Consider the following 17,025-nt stretch of genomic DNA (forward strand, 5'->3'; position numbering starts at 1 on the left):
GACAGTGCCCAACCTTACTTCCCCGGGGAAGACGACGACGATGATGATAAAGACCCCATGGTCGCCTCGGACTTCACAAGAGCCTCCTTATGGTCCTGCACCGACATATACCTCTCGAGATCAGCTCCGTTTCCACCCTGAGGCATATGCCCCCGAACCATTGCAAGCACCTTCTCTGCCTCTTGGGTAGCCTCATCTCCTCCATTCCCGTACTCCGCATCGTGTGTTGGGACCTGTCCGCGAGACAACCGAGCAGTATCAGTGCTACTAAGTGTCGAGAGCAGACGAGGCATCATGCGAGAGACCAGCGGACGCAGGGTCGGAAGACAGGCGCAGATAATCCCAACGTTGCATTCGACAGCGGACCAGGAGGCTGCAGCGACGTTGTCGTCTGTTTTCGTTGTTAGTTAGGGCTCGGCTTAGTCTGTTTGGGGGACCTTTGGGGCATGACGGCGAACTTACAGGTTGGATCAGAGGAGTCGGCAATTGTCTTGAGTGCGACGAGGCGGCAAATGCTTGTTACGCAGACACTTGTGCTTGTTAGCTTGAACCTCCTTTAGACATTAGATAGGGCCAGGGAAAAGGCAACATACAATCCACCCAGCGCAAAAATCGCAATAAGCGCCCCCTTCTGCCTCCTTGGCAACTCCAACGCCACCAACGCCGGCACTGGAACCACCAGAATCGCAAGATCAGTAGCAATATGCATCCCCGCATTCGAAAACCACAACCCCTTCTGACTCAAACAATACCCCTCAACCGTCGGATCCCAGAACTTTGCCACGGGAATACAATTCAGAAATGCGCTAAGCACACACCACGTCCCGTATGTGGCGAGAAGCGCGATCATGGTCCAGGAGATGTGTCGCATGCGCCGGGTGGGGAAGACGCGGTGGTATTGCATTAGGATGGTGGCTTTTGCGGTGAGAACGGCGGCATTGTAGAAAGGGATTGTGGCCCAGAAGGCTTTCATTTGCGTTGTTAGGATTGCGGGTGGGATTTGGGTTATGGGCATGCCCATGCCATTTAGGGATTCGAGGATGAAGAGGGCCATGAAAATGAAGGAGTTTACCTAGCGTTCTCGTTAATATTTAATATTATCTGGGATATGGATGGGGAGGTGTACCAAAGCAACCAAAATCATCCAGTCGTTCGCTTCGATGCGCTTCATTATCCAGATACGGGTGTAGAGACGTGCTATGACGAAGCTTGTTGCTAGCCCGGTGAAGATTATGCTGACAGCCATGGCTTGAGTGCCACGATGGGTCATGTATGGATGGGAGGCTGTCATGTTGACCTGATTCCGGTAGCTTCAGATATAATGATGGTGAGAGTTTTGGTCTGTATAGCGGATGTGCATTCCTTGGATCCTGATTGAAAAGATCCCGGTGATAGTTATACTATTTTCTCACGGGGTGTCGCCATAGGGCTCAGAAGGAACAAGACCCAGTCGGTGAAGGGCATGATGCCCTAGAGAAACTAGAAGGATGTCTCATTCGCCTCGATCGTCCCCCGTTACATGTGGTTGAATGGACAAAGTCAAGGAAGTAGCCTGAGGAGAAGAGTCAGAGCAAAGGGGTCTATGACAGGAACGAGCTCTTTAGTATTTCACGATGGGATAGTCGCCCTGGGACAGAGCTTGTTTCGCGTAAAGGGAAGAGATTAGATTCATTCTCAATTTCTCAATTGATCCAGGACTGATTTTGGCTTGTCTCACCCCATGGCAGTGGTCAATTGAAGACAGGAAAGGGGCAGTGCACTACTTGGATAAGGTGAAGGGTTATTCATTCTAAGATGGGATACATAGAGCTATCCTTCGATAGTCAGACCTCGTACACACTGTATAATGCCGAGACATGATGCAGTACGCATGGTCAGAATGCTCACCGACAGACCAATTGAATGTAATTGCCAGAGTCTCTCATACAGAGTACTATTCTATAATCTCCATGACTCGTGACCGTGGTAGAATGCACGTCCACACATTCGGATGGATGCTTGTGTAGGGTAATCCTGAAAAAGGGATGAAGTAACCGACAAATCACAATCAGGTATTACTATGCCAATGCTTCAGAGCCGTTGATGTACCGTTGAAAGGGGTGTATAGCCTTGTTTCCCTGAATGCCTCCGCATAAAACCTGAAAGGGATGCAAGGACGGAGGTGTTATCCCTTGCCCTAATTGAGAGGGGAGTTCCCTATTTCCTGTGCAACTGGGGTAATAGAGAGAGATTCAGTTCTGGGACTTGAGTTTAAGCATAGTAACCATACAGTATTAGCGGTGTGTACGGAGTAGGAACTCAGTGGTTGCGGTGGTCAGGATTCGAGGTACAGATACCAGTATGCAAGGGAGTCTTGTCCAGCATGCATTCAATTGCATCATTGTCATGTCCTAATTATTCCTCACTTCCTCTTATCTGTAATGGGGATTGAGTTGCTGCTGTCGGATTTGGTGAAGTCATACCGAGGATTATGGCCGCATATTAGCTTCCAAAAACAACTTAACCTATCAAAATAAGAGATTACTCTTACATTGAAAAGCAGCTGCTATTACTCGTTACCGAGACGCGGAACGGTCCGCCGGGAGCAGCATTCTTCGGCATTCTTGTCCGCATGCAGTAGTTGCAATCGTAAACCGACTTCCTTTCTCTGCATAACGTTGCTATCCCCAAAACATGGGAGGTAACGCTGCCAAAATCAATCTAGTTGACATTGAATAGCAATCCTCTATGGTTGCATTTCCGTGATCTGGGGTTGACTTATTGATACGTTGAATAGATGCCTGCCTGCCATATCCCTCACTGTTTACGTAGCATGCTTGCCGGGATCAGAAGGTAGACTGCAAAATGAAGTGGCTGAGCTGATCCTCTCTGAGCTATCAACGTAGTGGCAATGTCAATACCCTTGTTTGGTAATTTCGTCTACGGAAATGGTAGCATTCCCGATGATTATCATCTAAGACATGGCTCTGCATTGCAACCAACATCAGAGGTCAATTAATCATCAATGAGCTATCAGTTATAAGAACCGCAAGTCTCGACCATGAAGAGAGAACTAAATCGATATCCAAAACTTTTTACTACAACCCGAACATTCAGAAAACAACAACTGAATCTGATAGTCCAAAATGGCGACAATCAACACCAATGGCCGGCAGCCAGGTATGCTCATGAAGACAATTTTTTTTTTTTTTTGGATTTTCCATACTTACTAGGTATTCTAGACGTCCCGGTGCATTCTGAGTATCATAAGTCGGCGTTTACCTTGCCAAATGGTTTGTTAAGCCTGGAACATTTTCAATCTACCATACTGACGACTTCCTTAGGATGTCCGGTCGACAATCCTTTCCACTCGGAAAAAGTCCAGCAGAAAGATGGAAACACCTACAAGATGTCGCAGCTTCTGCAGGATACCTACAATATGGACCAGCTAGCCCATCTTAGCCGTGAGCGTATCCCTGAAAGGTGAGCGCGACTCTACCCAAATGGAAGCGGATGCTAAATAGAAATCTAGATTTGGTCATGCCAAAGGATGCGGCGCTTATGGAGAATTCACCGTGACGAGCGATGAAATCCAGAAGTATACCTGCGCCGACTTTCTCTCTGCGAAGGGCAAGAAAACTCCGCTGTTCTCTCGTTTGTCCACCACGTCTGCATTCCGAGGCTCGGCGGATACTGTACGTGATACCAGAGGATTTGCGTTCAAGCTTTACACGGAAGAGGGAAACCTGGATTGGGTCTTTTTCTGGCCGGTATGTGAAATGGACAAGTGACTATTCTGTTAGATAAGTCGATTGATTGAAACCAGGGCGTCTTTTCCATCTGGGATGTTGGGAAGATCATCTCCAACAACCATGCGACCAAAAAGTGCCCTGCCACAGGCATGGCAGATCCCAACATGCACTTTGATTTCATCACGAAAAACCGCGAGGCACTCAATTCCTCGATTAGGCTCCACAGTGATGACGGAACCCCAAGAAGATATAATGATATCACCATTGGGAGTCTGAATACATACACTTTTGTCAAAGACGTATGTGATTGAATCGCAACGCCGGCTATTTGGTTTTGACTGACATACTATCCACCAGGAGGACAACTATTCCTATGTCCGAATCACCTTGGTGCCCGCTCACGAGGTCCACACTCCATTCACCAACGCCGAGGCTGCTGCTCAGGCTGGTGTGGACCCAGATTATCACATTCGCAGGTTGTATAAGCAAATCTCAAAGAACACCGACAAAGAAGCTGGATATAGGTCGGAGATACACAAATTAACCGAACAGCTTCAGAAAGGCAACCTTCCAGAGGATGAACAAAAGAAACTCTGGGAGAAGATTCAGGAAAATGAACAAAACATCGAGAAGCTGGTTTGGCCAGAATGGAAAGTGGTAGCCCAAATCATCCAACCAGAGGATGTGAAGGATGTCAAAGTCAACATCTTGGACGCCAGCAAAGTCTTTCCCAAAGACCAAGATGATATCATCAAAACGATTGAGTTTGGCAGGCTAAGGCTCAATCGCATCCCGCGCAACCAATTCGCGGAGGTTGAGCAGGCGGCATTCTGTGCGGCCAACATCGTTCCAGGATGGGATATTACCCCGGATCCAAGTGCGTGACTTCCCCTCCCCCCGTTCGTTTCCTGATGATCCATAGTCTGACCTATGAATAATGAGTAGTGCTCCAAGCACGTATCTTTGCCTACCCTGACACTCAGCGTCACCGACTGGGTGTCAATGCTGAGCACTTGCCAGTCAATCGCCCCAAGAGGGTGTGGAACCCTCTCAGACGGGACGGTCCGAATTCGCTCTTCAACTATGAAGACGTTCCCACCTACGTGGCGGACTACGAGCAGACACAGGCTCTTGAGGGTACGAGGACCGCCTCGAGTTTCGCCAACCCGGAGCCGTGGACAAAGAAGCCGAAGTCGAGGGTGCCACGTTGGGACACAGGCATTGACGTGACGAGAGGATTGAACGAGTGGGCAGAACAGCCTCCTCTAGAACAACCGCGGGACTACTACTTCAATGAGCTCGCTGGTCCTCCACCAGAGAAGCATTGCAACGAACAGTATAAAGCAATAGCGAAAGAGAAGGGAATCCATTACCGGCAGTGGGCGTTGGTCGAAAACTACGCCCAGCACCTCCACGGAGTCAGATGCGATATCCGAATTAGAACATATGGTAAGTTCCACAACATGAGGACGATGCGGAGCATTGCTAACAAAACGGAAGAAATGTTCTTCGAGATGGATAACGTCAACTGGGAAGGCAAATGGCCAACTAAGAAGAACTTGGGCAATCTGATTCGAGAGCGCACCATCGAACTCATCACTGCCGATAAGCAAGCCGTTGATAGTGACGACGAGGATGAGGAAGGCCACCCAAGATATGCCAACGTTCCGTCGCTTCAAGTGTCTCGGGCTCTGGGGACTGCGACTGATCCTTACCCGACTGTTTCTGTTCAGGCCTCCCACAAGCTTCCTGATCACGACTTGCGCTTCTTGCCAAACTGAAGGACATCGACCCTGTCTTTTTCCTGTTCTGTTTTTCTCCTAATATTGTGTGACCATGGACTAAAATAGTCTCTTAATACTCGTTTAATAAATTGAATTTGTTGTCTGCTCTATGAATTCACCGCACCAATATTTCATATGTCCCTTAGTGTTGATGTCTTGAATAGTTTTAATTGACCAGGTTGATCTCTTATATGGTAATGGTTGGATAAAGAAGATCACAAAATCACTATTCTCGATGAATAACTTGTTATGAGGTAGATGTGTTAACCATGTAAAATTAATGTATCATATAACTAGTAGATCAGCGATAAGATAACGATAACGCACAGACCAATTGGGAAAAAGTTGAAATCCAAATCCTCAAGGTTGCACTCGCTTCGCCTTCAACCCCATTCGCTTTTTCTTTCTTTATCATTTATCATCTACTGTCATACTAAACAATATGACAGAGGCGATGAGCCCAACGACCCCTCCCAAGCCTGTCCACACCATCGTCCTCGATGCGGGTCCCATCCTCAAGAATACCCCGCCGCTTTCCACCCTCCTCGCACAGTGCGAAGAACTCATCACCACCCCGGCCGTTGTCCGTGAGATCCGCGATCCCGATGCTAGAGCGCGTGTCGAAACTCTCTACCTCCCGTTCCTGAAGCAGCGATCGCCGAATCCGAAGAGCGTGGCTGTCCTGAGCGAATTCGCCCGGAAGACCGGTGACCGCTCGGTTTTGAGTAAGACCGATATCGAAGTGTTGGCGCTTGCGTATGAGCTTGAGTGTGAGAGAAATGGTGGCGATTGGCGGTTACGCAGTACGCCGGGGCAGAAGCAGGTTAACGGAAAGCCTCCGGTGAAGGAGGAAGAGAAGAAGGATGAGAAGGAAGGAGAAGAGCAGAAAGCTAATGAAAAGCCTGAGAACGCGGGGGTTGACGCCGTCGCCGAGGGCATGGGGGTGATAACTTTGGAGAATGAAACAGCACGGCCGGAGCAAGAGTCAACTCCTGCTACAACAGAAACCGCAGAGGAACCTGAAGCGGAGGACCCAGACGCTCAAGATGGTGAGGAGTCGGATGGAGGAGATTGGATTACTCCCTCAAACTTAAAGAAGCGACAGATTCGTGATGAGTCGGCCGGAACTTCTACTGTACCTGAGCCGAAGGTTATGCAGGTCGCAACCATGACCACTGACTTTGCAGTATGTTCATCCAAACCGTGATTATCCATACTGAACTGAGTATTAACATGGCGCAGTGCCAAAACGTTCTTCTTACAATGAATCTGAACCTGCTCTCAACCACCACCCTTCAGAGAATCCGCCACCTCAAGTCCTTCATCAAGCGCTGCCACGGATGCTTCCTCACCACCAAAGACATGAACAAGCAATTCTGCCCTCGCTGCGGCAAGGACACACTCACGCGTGTCTCCTGCACCACGAACTCCAACGGCCAGTTTACAATGCACCTCAAAAAGAACATGACATGGAACACTCGCGGCAACCGCTACAGCATCCCCAAGCCCGTTGCCGGTAGCTCCAACGGAAAATGGAAAGGCGGCGGTGGCAAAGGCGGATGGGGAACCGAGCTTGTTCTCGCTGAAGACCAGAAGGAATATATGCGAGCCTCAGCCGAGCAGGCTCGTAGACAACGAAAGGAGCGGGACCTCATGGATGAGGACTATCTGCCTGGTATTCTGACGGGCGAGCGAAACAAGCAGGGTGGCCGTCTCAAGGTGGGCGCTGGCCGGAATATCAACTCGAGGAAGCGGTAAGCGCTTTATCTCTTCTCTTTCGTATATGTCTCTATGTTGCATGAATTTGGATCGGAGTTTGGGTCAAAAAAGTTTACTCTTCTCCCGTTGTTCTTCGGTTTGCAGGGGTATAAACTGCAATGAATGGATGGTTTTCAAACGCAAATAGCTCAATCAACATTGAACTAGATAAATATCAATTTACGTACATGATGAACCAGATCAATACTTTGTACACCATCCCTTTGCCTTGTGAATAGTCTTTATATTCTACAGAGGCATGGGGAGGATAAGGCTATCAATTATGCTCTGGGGTAAGCAGCCACCAAAGCCTCTTTGCAATCCTATCAACCGGGGTATTCCACCGGCGCTTAAACAGTCATATGCTCAACATCTGATTGTCTCATATGTCGGACGACCGTAAACATGGCTTACCTTGCTCTACAAACCAAAATGACGGAACAGCAGCATATTGAACAGTCACCTTCTTCGCGCTCTACCGAGGATGATGGAAAGGCGGAGTTGTTCTCTATGTTTCTCTCGACACTCTACACAGAGCAGTTGTCCCTGCTTGCAAGCGCCATTCTACAACGCTTCCAACTACTATATCAAACCACCAATGCGAAATTATCGGTCGACAAGCCTCTGTATGGATCTTACTACGTACTCTTCCCGTTGAATTTTGATGACATCGGCCTTCGCTGGTTCGCAAAAACCCCCATTAACGACACGGCAAGCAAATGGGATGAGCTGTCTGCCTCAGCCCTGATTTCTGAGGCGAACACAATGCGCCTATTAAAGCGCGAGACTACCATCCCCCTTCCTGACGGTTTGGACTTCTCGACCACACAAAACACTCTCCGATGCCCTTACATTACTATGGCTTTTATTTACGGAGTCTCTCTGAACGACGCCAGCCTCGAAACCACCCATTTACGCCGAATTCACGCCCTCGAAAGGCACCGCCTTGGCAATGGTGCAGCTGGACAGGTTCTCATTTCGAACCGGTAGCCGTCTTCTATTTGATAGCGATGGCAGCCCATCTCATATCGGGCTTATGCGACAAGTTGATTACAAAGCTATGTTAAACCGATGGTTCGTCCATAACGACCCAGACGATGACCCCATATCCATCGAGTGTGCGCCATCCAGCGACCCCAAAGCATACTACACTCTCATGCCCGACAAACACTTCGAACAGAACCAGATCTCCAAGGATCTCGAGATGCTCTTGCGCCAGCTGACTAGCTGGATCCCTGAGCCTGAGCCCGGTTAAATGGAACCCTTCGTCCTTACACATCCGAAATTTGGAACCCAGAACTTCATCGTACCTGAAGAGGGCGAGTTCCGAGGCGTCATCGATTGGGAATGGGTTTCTGCTGCGCCTCGCTCTCTTGGTAATGAGAGTCATCCCGGGTAGCTCACGTGTGGCTGGGGCCCGGCTATGTATGGATATCAGGAGTTTATGGAAAATGGGGTAAGACCAGAAGGTGTGTGTGGGAAAACTTGCTCGAATCCCTCGCCTACTACCGTGGCATCTATGATGGCGTAATGGCGAAGCATCGTATGGAGAGGAGAGGAGGGTCTGAAGAAAACTTCTGTCGAATGTCCCTTATAACGGAAAGCCTAGCTATCGCGACGGATGCCCCTCAGTGCCGAAATCGGATTATGCACAATAAGGTGCACGAAAATGGGCTGTAGCGAGACGAGGCGAACTTGATTTCACGGACCTAGTCGACATGTTTGCCGTGGGCAGCTTGGATGATATGGTGATGGATACGCTCCATAGGGGCTTTAACATCCTTTTGTCGAATGAAGGGTTATAGGGTGCGTTTGATTAACATCAAGCCCGATATAGGACCACAGCATTCAATGAATGTTGTCCTTTTCCTGTTCATTTTGATGCTCGAAAATGAGCTCACATGATATCGCAAGCTTATTGCACATAAAAGGGATAAGTTGTGGTTGGCCAGTCATGGAGCCCTGACTGCCTTTTTAGTTTCTCTGTTGAGAAAGGTCGTATAATCGTGCCGACAGCGGTAACTACAGGCATAAAACATTCATAGGAACGAATCGTTAGGATATTGAAATGATGACCATGCCAGGTATCTCTATCTCTGCACGCGATATATCCCAAAGTCGGAAATAGAGGAATCCAAACAAGCTTTTCAACAGCTAGAAACCAGACATAACACCATGCGCCAGATATAAATCTTCAAAACCCTTTTCGTATACCCAAATCACTGGAGACGCCTGCAAAGTTCGCCATTTACAGCTGGGAAGCTTCCCTCTCTATTTAACGTGTTAGTATTCGAGATGCGTCGAGATCGTGTATGAGGGTGCCGTACCAGGCTGCTGGGTCAAGAGCAGACCATATCTCTTCTTGAGGGTGACACGGTGTCTATACAGGAATAGACATTAGCCTTTTTCTCAATTGCAATATATTTCCTTTATTGCCTGCAGACAGGACATACCTCGAGTACTTGTCGTCGGGGGAGAAACGAGCCGGGTGGGCAGACTTGGTGACCTCGCCGTTCAGGACCTTCTTGAGGGTGTACACCCGCTTGCCCTCGTTGTCCAAAGTGTACTGTTTGGCATATTAGCTTGGGTTCTGTCGTCGTGTGGATTTTTGCGCTGGTAGGATTTGCTTCATCTTCGTCGCATTGGATCACATACCATAAGATGCATCCTAGGAATAAACCAATTAGTCGGAATCCTTCACCACAAGTAAATGAGAAGAAACTCACTTGAAGTATTGTTTTAAGAGATATTGAATACTTGAACAAAATAGACCTGTCTGCACTGCGAACTCCAGCGGAGGAATTTTTTGCGGCCAGCTCGGGCGGCTCCGAAGAGCATACAGTCATGTGACATACTGCTTCTTAATCCGGATTAGTGTCCGCTCACGTGAGTTAGAGCCGACTTTTCCTTCTTCGGCTTCGGAGTTTCCTAGATTTTTTCTTCCACAACGAACTTCTTCCCAAAGAAAATGACATGAAGAAATTGGACCACGAGAGTCAATGATGAGAATTCAGTGTTGGCTTTCAAGATAGTTCTGATGCGAACTGCATATTAACCATACAGCAATTGTATTCGAGACTTAGTTCTCTCATTTTGTCGTCGCCTCTGGTAAGCATGAAGTTGCTTGGATTCATCCCCAGAGAACAACGCATGCTTCTGTCTCCTGTGATGATGATTATACCTATGCTTAGGCAATGGCACTTTGATTTCTAGCCATTGTCGATGATTGCTTGTATTTGACTACAACGGTATCTGAGGAGCACATTTGCATAGCATGTGGTATAGACGGGAAAAGAGGGTCTTGCTGACTCGTTACCTTTTGTAGAATACATACAATACTCTCCCGAAATAAATAGATTATGTTCTGTTAGCCATGGCCTCCCATCCTACTTCAACACCTAGTCCTGCCCCCGAGGTAGCAGAAGCTGCTTCTAAAAACAAGCCGACGCAAGACAATGTGTGCCCTGCTCCTGTTCGCCGTCCTCGACCTCAGAGGCCTAATTATAGACACATCCATCGCTTCCCTCTCCCCCTTGCCGTTCATCCGTTGCCTCCTTTGATTCCACATAATCCTCTCTCCATTATCAGTGTCGTGCTTTCATACTTGACCTACTTGATTTCCCCGCCGCACCAGGAGCTCTACTCTGCCTATTTTGACTCGAATACGTCGTCCGTGCATATTACGGATGACAAGACAATCAGAGCGCTATGGGAGATGGGCTTCTTTGGCAAGGGCTCGCTGAGTCGGAGTGAACCCAGTTGGTTAGAGCGGGAAAAGAAGAGAAGGGGTCAGTTCGGTGGGAAGACTAGTGAGGATGTCACGCGGGAGAGAAGAACGGAACGGCGTGAGCTGAAACTCGAGAGAGCGCGCATGGAGAAGCTTGTCATTGAGCAGCGACTTCAGGCAGAGGCTGCCGCCAATGAAAACGGTAATGCATCGCCTGACTTGGAGGCAGACAGTACTAGTAATGGGACTGCCACTACTGCGGAAAAATTCTCTCTCCGAAAGGCTCGTGAAGCAAGAATGCTCGGATCGCAGCAGTCAGAGGAGCAGAATTCGGTGGCTGATCCCGGGAATGCATCGTCTGGAAGGAAAGTTTCTACTCCTGGTAAAACGGTACGGTTTTCACCGGTCGTGCAAGAGAAACAGTTTATCTCTGATTCCACCGTTCTACAACTGCCCGAGTCACTCGTCGACGGACACAAGGCTGACGAGGAATCTCTATTAAAAAATGAGGAACACCTTCAGCTGTCCAACGAAGAGGCCCTCTTTCTTGCCTACGGACTTGGCGCCTTACAGGTCTATGACAGTGACCGAAAAACTACAATTCCCACATCTTCTCTACTCACATTATTCCGCCAACACTCATACTTCCCTCCCCGGAGCCCAGCCGCAAACCTGGACCCAGACGACCCTTTCCTCGTCTCCTATGCGGTGTACCATCATTACCGATCTCTTGGATGGATTGTTCGTTCTGGCGTGAAGTTTGGAGTGGAATATCTTCTTTACAACCGCGGACCAGTGTTCTCGCATGCTGAGTTCGCCCTCGTTGTTATTCCGTCGTACGACCATCCGTACTGGTCTGAAACTGAAGAGCGCAGAACGCATGCCGAAGAGAAGCAGGCGCGCAGCTGGTGGTGGCTTCACTGCGTCAACCGCGTACAGGCGCAAGTGAGGAAGAGCCTGGTAATCTGCTACGTGGAAGTGCCACCTCCGGGTGATGCTCAGGCATTAGAGAATGATATCGGGGCTTTGCTTTGTCGTTATAAAGTGCGGGATGTCACGATCAAGCGATGGGTTCCCAACCGGAGTCGGGATTAGACTTGTCTCCCTCTCTGTTACTTGACTTGTTGTACATAGCATATCTTTAGACTAGTTGGATGGCTTTGGGGTATTGGTTGCTCTTCCACTGTGTATAAATACAGCTGTCTTTATAATGAGCAACGAGTCCACTCACTGGCAGTGTTATTCTTCGGTCTATAAGATGTGTGGCACTAGTCCAAAAAAAGTAACATTACTGATCCGAGTCACGTGTCGCACGCGTTTTCGCGTTGAGGCCAGGAGAGCAACGCCGTGACATTGCGAAGGCCCCCTTCGAACTGCAAAGGGAGTCTGACCTCGGGGAAGCACTATGAATGCTTGTAATTTGTGGCTTGCAGGTTGAAGTCACGCAGCCATGGAGACCCAAGAAAGTATTGATATTCTGAAGCTGAAACGCGTCGCGCTGGGACAAGTGAGTTCGTTCGGCTATGATTGATCCATCCGCTTTTGCTATTTCTTTGTTTTTCCTGGTTGTCGGACTACTAACGCCACCCTCTTTACTGTTCTTTTGTCTGTAGGATTCACAGTCCCAGTCTGTTTTGTCGCATATTCGAAATCACCCGCAGGACCCAGTGCTGAAAAAAAACGTCCCGGAAACTCAGGCGGGTTCGCAGGAAGTTCGTCGGGCATCGCCTCCAAGTCCTTTGCACGAGCAGAATGCTACAAATGGCACAACCACGACCCCGATAAACGTAAGCCGGCTAAATAATCGATTACTGCAACGGGTTAATGGGAGTATGGGATCTGCGGAGACGCCGTCAGACACCCAGGTCGTGTCGCAGTCGGTGTTCGACCACATCATACAGCAGAACAACGATGATAATACCTTGAAGACACTGCATGAGGGTGACCCTGGTCACATTGATTTGCTTGCGGGATTTGATCATACGCAGTTGGATATCAGCAACACCAACACCAATAACACTGAGGGCAATGAGAATGAGGACCAGGGAGACGCAGATCCATCTTCCCCGTTGGAATATCAACCGAACCTCTTTCCTGAGTCTCAGCGGTTTGTCACCAAGACGCCAGCTACGGTAGTCAAACCGAGATATTTCGAGGACCGCAGCCAGAATGAATCTCCTCTTGTCTCCTTCAATCCTCTTGCATCAGCCAAGTCGACTAACGGAACCATGGCGCTGAGCCAGATGTTCGAATCCACGCAAGTTCCATCATCTCCGATAATTAATCGTCTACACTCAGACCACATGTCCGAACGGCCGTCACCAAATCTGCCCATCCAACATCATTCACTTGCTACGGGGGCGCTGTCTTCTCCGACCATGAAGTTGGCAGCCACGTTTCCTCGGCATTCGTCGGAGTTAGACATGAACTATATCACTATGAAGGAGTCGCAAACAGAGCGGGAGAAAAGGATTCAAGCTGGGAGGATGACCCGGTCGGCTGAGCATATCTACTCGGAGGACCGGAGTGGTGATGACGAGTTCAGTAAAGAGCCCAGCTTTGTTGAGAGGATGAAGCGACGGAAGATGATTGACGAATTGGCAAATGCACAATTTGCTGGCTTTACTGCTCCAGCACGGCCCACATCAAGTCGATCAAGTCGGTCGAGCAAACGAGGCTGCAAGTCAAAGTCGTCCAAAGAGCAAGAGCCACGGGATCAAACTGATGGTCTAGACGAACGGCAAGAGCCCATCCTGTTTCCCCCAAACGGCTCTATTAGTGAAGAGGAGACAGAGCAAGAGGACGATGACGACGTGTACCTGCCCATGCCCCGATCACAGGAGCTCAACATCTCAACAGAGGAAGACAAGGAGAATCACCACGGTGTGCCTGCATCGCCTCTCGCTGCAGCGACTAGTGCACATGATCGACTTTCACAAGCCTTTGCTCTGCAGGCTAGTCCATCTCCGAATAGCAAGATGGTTACCGAAAAGCCAACATTCAACCGCCACAGCCCTAACCCGGATGAACATGATGGAGTAGGGCAATCTTCGCAGGTTTACATAGTGAGGGACTCGCAGCAACCTCCGGCGCGTGGCAGTCAGGTAAACGAACCGAGACAGCCAGACAATTCACAAATCACAGAGTCACAACAGCAAGTATGCCGTTCGGACGTGGACAAGCAATTTCCTCCTCCCCCTCCTGTGTCTCAACGAAACTCGTCTCCTTTTCTTCCCAACAATCGTACTCCAGCGCGTACTCGTTCATCTTCCGCAAGCTTGGTCGAATCACCTAGCCAGCTCCCCAAAATCCCGCCAGCTACTGATCCCTTCCAGACACAATCCGTCAATCCAGCTGGTCAGCCAGTCGTGGTACGTGGCGAAAATGCTTCCAATCAAGAGAAGTCGTCATCGATGCCATCTCGTGTTGTCGAAACGCCGGTGCACCAACAATCAAAGAGCTTTACGGATGTGGTCCCAGGCACCACAGTTCCGGAAACTAGCCCAAACCGTCTACAAAACCAGGGATTGGACAGTGACATCAATGGGGATGCTGCAGCCCAAGAAGATGCTGATTTACCTCCTGTTTATCCTTCTGAGCATGGCCGTGCCGGTCAGTCACGACCACTTGCACCGTCAAGTTCATCGACAGTCACCAAGGGGTTCAACTCGAAGATTCTCTCTAGCCCTAGCGGCAGACAGCGCAGGGCACTGACGGAAATTGCCTCCGAAGCGTCTCCGGGAGGACCTACTGATCTCGATATTGACTTTGGCATCTTGACTGCAGATGATAGGGAGTTCAGATCCATGGTCGCGATGTCTCCCAATCCACCGAGAAAGAAGAGATGCAGAAATTATGGTCAGAATATATATGCTTCTGACCCTGTGTTTCCCGTTACACCTTGTCTGACTACTCCTCGGCTCGCTCCTTTCCAAGAGCAACAACCGATTCCAGAGGAGCCCCAGCCGGATATGCCGGAGGCACCGGAGACAGCCATTCGAACACGATCTAGGTCCTCCAACCGGGTGGACACGGTATGGGACGTGGACGCTTCGCCAGAGTATCATGCGTCTCGCATGGGAAGGAGGTCTTTCTTTCGTTCTCGGCTACAGCAGTCTGTCCAAGGTCAGGAATCCGAGGAGAATACGTCTGAGCCTCCAAAGGAAACGACTGAAGCTTCTATTGGCATGAATGATGAGATGGATGTCATTTTCACTCCTGCCGGAAACCCTGATCGTCCCTCAGAAACTCCTACGGCCCAGGATCCTACGGTACAAAAAGAGCCTACTCCTGTTAGGCCATCCCCGCTGAGAGGTCCTCAAATCGCCCACAACCAGGTTCTTGCCCCTTGGAGTGGCTCGAAACGGGCATACTATCCTGCGACATGTTTGGGCACACCCTTTGGAACTTCAGCATCAAAGTATCTGGTCAAGTTTGAAGACAGTCTTCCAGTTGAGGTGCCAACCACTACAGTCAAAAGACTCGAACTACGAGTTGGTGATGCGGTCAAGGTAGAAATACCCAAATTTCCGAAGATCCCACATGTCATTCGAGGTTTCGACGATCGAATGAGCGAGGAAGACTTCAGCAATGCCATTAACAGTGGCTTCATACCAATGACTGACATTTACGGTAACTTGTCTATCATTTTGGAACCGAAAGCGCGCAAGAGTATCTCGAATGAGGTCCTTTCACAGACAGAGAACGTCAAAGTCCCCATATCGCGGATCTATCTGGATACGATTTTATGGAACCAGCTTAAAGATCGGTCGTTCAGCCATGATGTAAACGCGAAGACGTTGGAAGAAAGACCCCAAACGCCAGCCTTAGCCGGCGTACCCGCCACACCAACACCCCCAAGCAGCCGGCTTTCTCGCACTATGCGGTACATAGGTGGTATCTTTGCAGGGATGGTGTTTGCAGTCTCCTACGTTGACGACGATGCGGGCAAGTCCCGCGTATCCCGGTTGATATTGGAACACGGCGGACGTATTATCAATGGTTTCAATGAGCTTTTCGAGTTTCCGTCGAACGTTCCTCTTGCAACACCAACGACACAACAATCTGCCCGTCCAGCGCAAAATAAGACCAACCTGCGTCTTACCAGGAGCGCCGAAGATCTCGGGTTCGCTTGCGTGATTGCTGACAAACACTCCCGCCGTGAAAAATACATGCAAGCCCTAGCCCTCAACCTACCATGTCTGTCTGGCCGCTGGGTCGAGGACTGCATTTCTCAGAACCGAATTTTGGATTGGGAGATGTACCTGCTTCCTGCAGGGGACTCAACGTATCTCAACGGTGCTGCTAAATCGCGAATGTTGATGCCCACTCTCGCTGTCAACGCACGCTTCTCGCATACCATCGCAGCCCGACCAAAGCTACTAGACGGACAATCTGTGCTTTTCGTCATGGGTCGCGGAAAAGAAGAAGAGAAGAGCAGAGCGTACACGTTCCTCACGTATGCCCTTGGTGCTTCGAGGGTGGAACGCGTGTATGATGTTAAGTCCGCAAAGACATTCCTAGACCAAGAGTTTGAGGCCGGCCACGACAATTACTGGGATTGGGTATACGTGCACTTCCATGACCAGGAAACCGTCAGAGCGGAATTCCTGCAATCCACGGATACAGATTCAAACTCAGGACGAGGCACGAAGAGACGCAAGATGTCTCATTTCATGGGATGCATCAGTGGTCAGGAGCTCGGGCTGAGTTCTAAGATTACTGTCGTGGGTAACGATTTTGTTTGTCAGAGTTTGATTTTGGGGAGGTTGTTTGAGGCGTAGTCCTCTCTTCCTTCCCCTTGCTACCTCTGTTGTATTTTTATGATCTGAATGTTTGGCTTAGCGATGGATTTACTCTCAGGATAATACTGGCGGATAGCTGTTTGAATCTGGATTATGTATTACTAATCATTTACAAGTTATGTACGAAAGATACCCTTTTTCACTTACACTCTGGATGTGAAACAGGGTTGGATTGCTTGTTTTACGCGGGAAATAGGACATTATACAATTTGGACTGAATT

At 49.2% G+C, this 17,025-nt stretch overlaps 7 protein-coding genes across 7 annotated transcripts; 5 read left to right on the top strand and 2 right to left on the bottom strand.

The window, feature by feature from the left end:
• Nucleotides 1–263: 263 nt before the first annotated feature.
• EURHEDRAFT_440477 (putative integral membrane protein) lies at nucleotides 264–1,273 on the bottom strand (the record flags this gene model as incomplete). The annotated part of the gene is made up of 4 exons (XM_040783465.1): nucleotides 264–391; nucleotides 463–530; nucleotides 594–1,072; nucleotides 1,127–1,273. Coding segments are annotated over 4 exons (822 nt in total), but the record flags the coding sequence as incomplete, so codon positions are not given.
• Nucleotides 1,274–3,125: 1,852 nt separating this feature from the next.
• Nucleotides 3,126–5,567, top strand: EURHEDRAFT_522635 (catalase-domain-containing protein; the record flags this gene model as incomplete). Its single annotated transcript, XM_040786867.1, has 7 exons — nucleotides 3,126–3,159; nucleotides 3,222–3,272; nucleotides 3,324–3,462; nucleotides 3,512–3,749; nucleotides 3,806–4,030; nucleotides 4,089–4,608; nucleotides 4,677–5,567. 7 exons carry the CDS (start codon nucleotides 3,126–3,128, stop codon nucleotides 5,510–5,512), a joined length of 2,043 nt encoding a protein of 680 aa, XP_040639528.1. The 3' UTR covers nucleotides 5,513–5,567.
• A 402-nt stretch (nucleotides 5,568–5,969) lies between these two features.
• On the top strand, nucleotides 5,970–7,273 carry EURHEDRAFT_454502 (rRNA-binding endoribonuclease; the record flags this gene model as incomplete). The annotated part of the gene is made up of 2 exons (XM_040784199.1): nucleotides 5,970–6,701; nucleotides 6,758–7,273. The coding sequence occupies 2 exons, from the start codon at nucleotides 5,970–5,972 to the stop codon at nucleotides 7,271–7,273; spliced, it is 1,248 nt and encodes a 415-aa protein (XP_040639529.1).
• Nucleotides 7,274–8,225: 952 nt separating this feature from the next.
• On the top strand, nucleotides 8,226–9,078 carry EURHEDRAFT_514769 (uncharacterized protein; the record flags this gene model as incomplete). Its single annotated transcript, XM_040786303.1, has 4 exons — nucleotides 8,226–8,523; nucleotides 8,590–8,668; nucleotides 8,743–8,949; nucleotides 9,009–9,078. 4 exons carry the CDS (start codon nucleotides 8,226–8,228, stop codon nucleotides 9,076–9,078), a joined length of 654 nt encoding a protein of 217 aa, XP_040639530.1.
• A 443-nt stretch (nucleotides 9,079–9,521) lies between these two features.
• Nucleotides 9,522–9,940, bottom strand: EURHEDRAFT_376899 (H/ACA ribonucleoprotein complex subunit NOP10; the record flags this gene model as incomplete). The annotated part of the gene is made up of 4 exons (XM_040778900.1): nucleotides 9,522–9,544; nucleotides 9,601–9,653; nucleotides 9,727–9,839; nucleotides 9,929–9,940. The coding sequence occupies 4 exons, from the start codon at nucleotides 9,938–9,940 to the stop codon at nucleotides 9,522–9,524; spliced, it is 201 nt and encodes a 66-aa protein (XP_040639531.1).
• Nucleotides 9,941–10,231: 291 nt separating this feature from the next.
• sen2 (tRNA splicing endonuclease subunit SEN2) lies at nucleotides 10,232–12,203 on the top strand. The gene is made up of 2 exons (XM_040781654.1): nucleotides 10,232–10,381; nucleotides 10,599–12,203. Exon 2 carries the CDS (start codon nucleotides 10,647–10,649, stop codon nucleotides 12,093–12,095), a length of 1,449 nt encoding a protein of 482 aa, XP_040639532.1. The 5' UTR covers nucleotides 10,232–10,381; nucleotides 10,599–10,646; the 3' UTR covers nucleotides 12,096–12,203.
• Nucleotides 12,204–12,374: 171 nt separating this feature from the next.
• On the top strand, nucleotides 12,375–17,019 carry EURHEDRAFT_522640 (chromatin-binding protein RAD9). Its single transcript, XM_040786868.1, has 2 exons — nucleotides 12,375–12,507; nucleotides 12,614–17,019. Exons 1-2 carry the CDS (start codon nucleotides 12,451–12,453, stop codon nucleotides 16,781–16,783), a joined length of 4,227 nt encoding a protein of 1,408 aa, XP_040639533.1. The 5' UTR covers nucleotides 12,375–12,450; the 3' UTR covers nucleotides 16,784–17,019.
• Nucleotides 17,020–17,025: the final 6 nt, after the last annotated feature.

This window comes from Aspergillus ruber (assembly GCF_000600275.1).
Source record: "Aspergillus ruber CBS 135680 unplaced genomic scaffold scaffold00010, whole genome shotgun sequence".
In the NCBI taxonomy this organism is placed as follows: Eukaryota; Fungi; Ascomycota; class Eurotiomycetes; order Eurotiales; family Aspergillaceae; genus Aspergillus; species Aspergillus ruber.

Coding starts and splice junctions, on each gene's coding strand:
- sen2 (XM_040781654.1), top strand. CDS start 10,647: ATGGCCTCCCATCCTACTTCAACACCTAGTCCTGCCCCCGAGGTAGCA.
- EURHEDRAFT_522640 (XM_040786868.1), top strand. CDS start 12,451: ATGGAGACCCAAGAAAGTATTGATATTCTGAAGCTGAAACGCGTCGCG. Junction 12,508..12,613: donor AACGCGTCGCGCTGGGACAA/GTGAGTTCGTTC, acceptor TTTTGTCTGTAG/GATTCACAGTCCCAGTCTGT.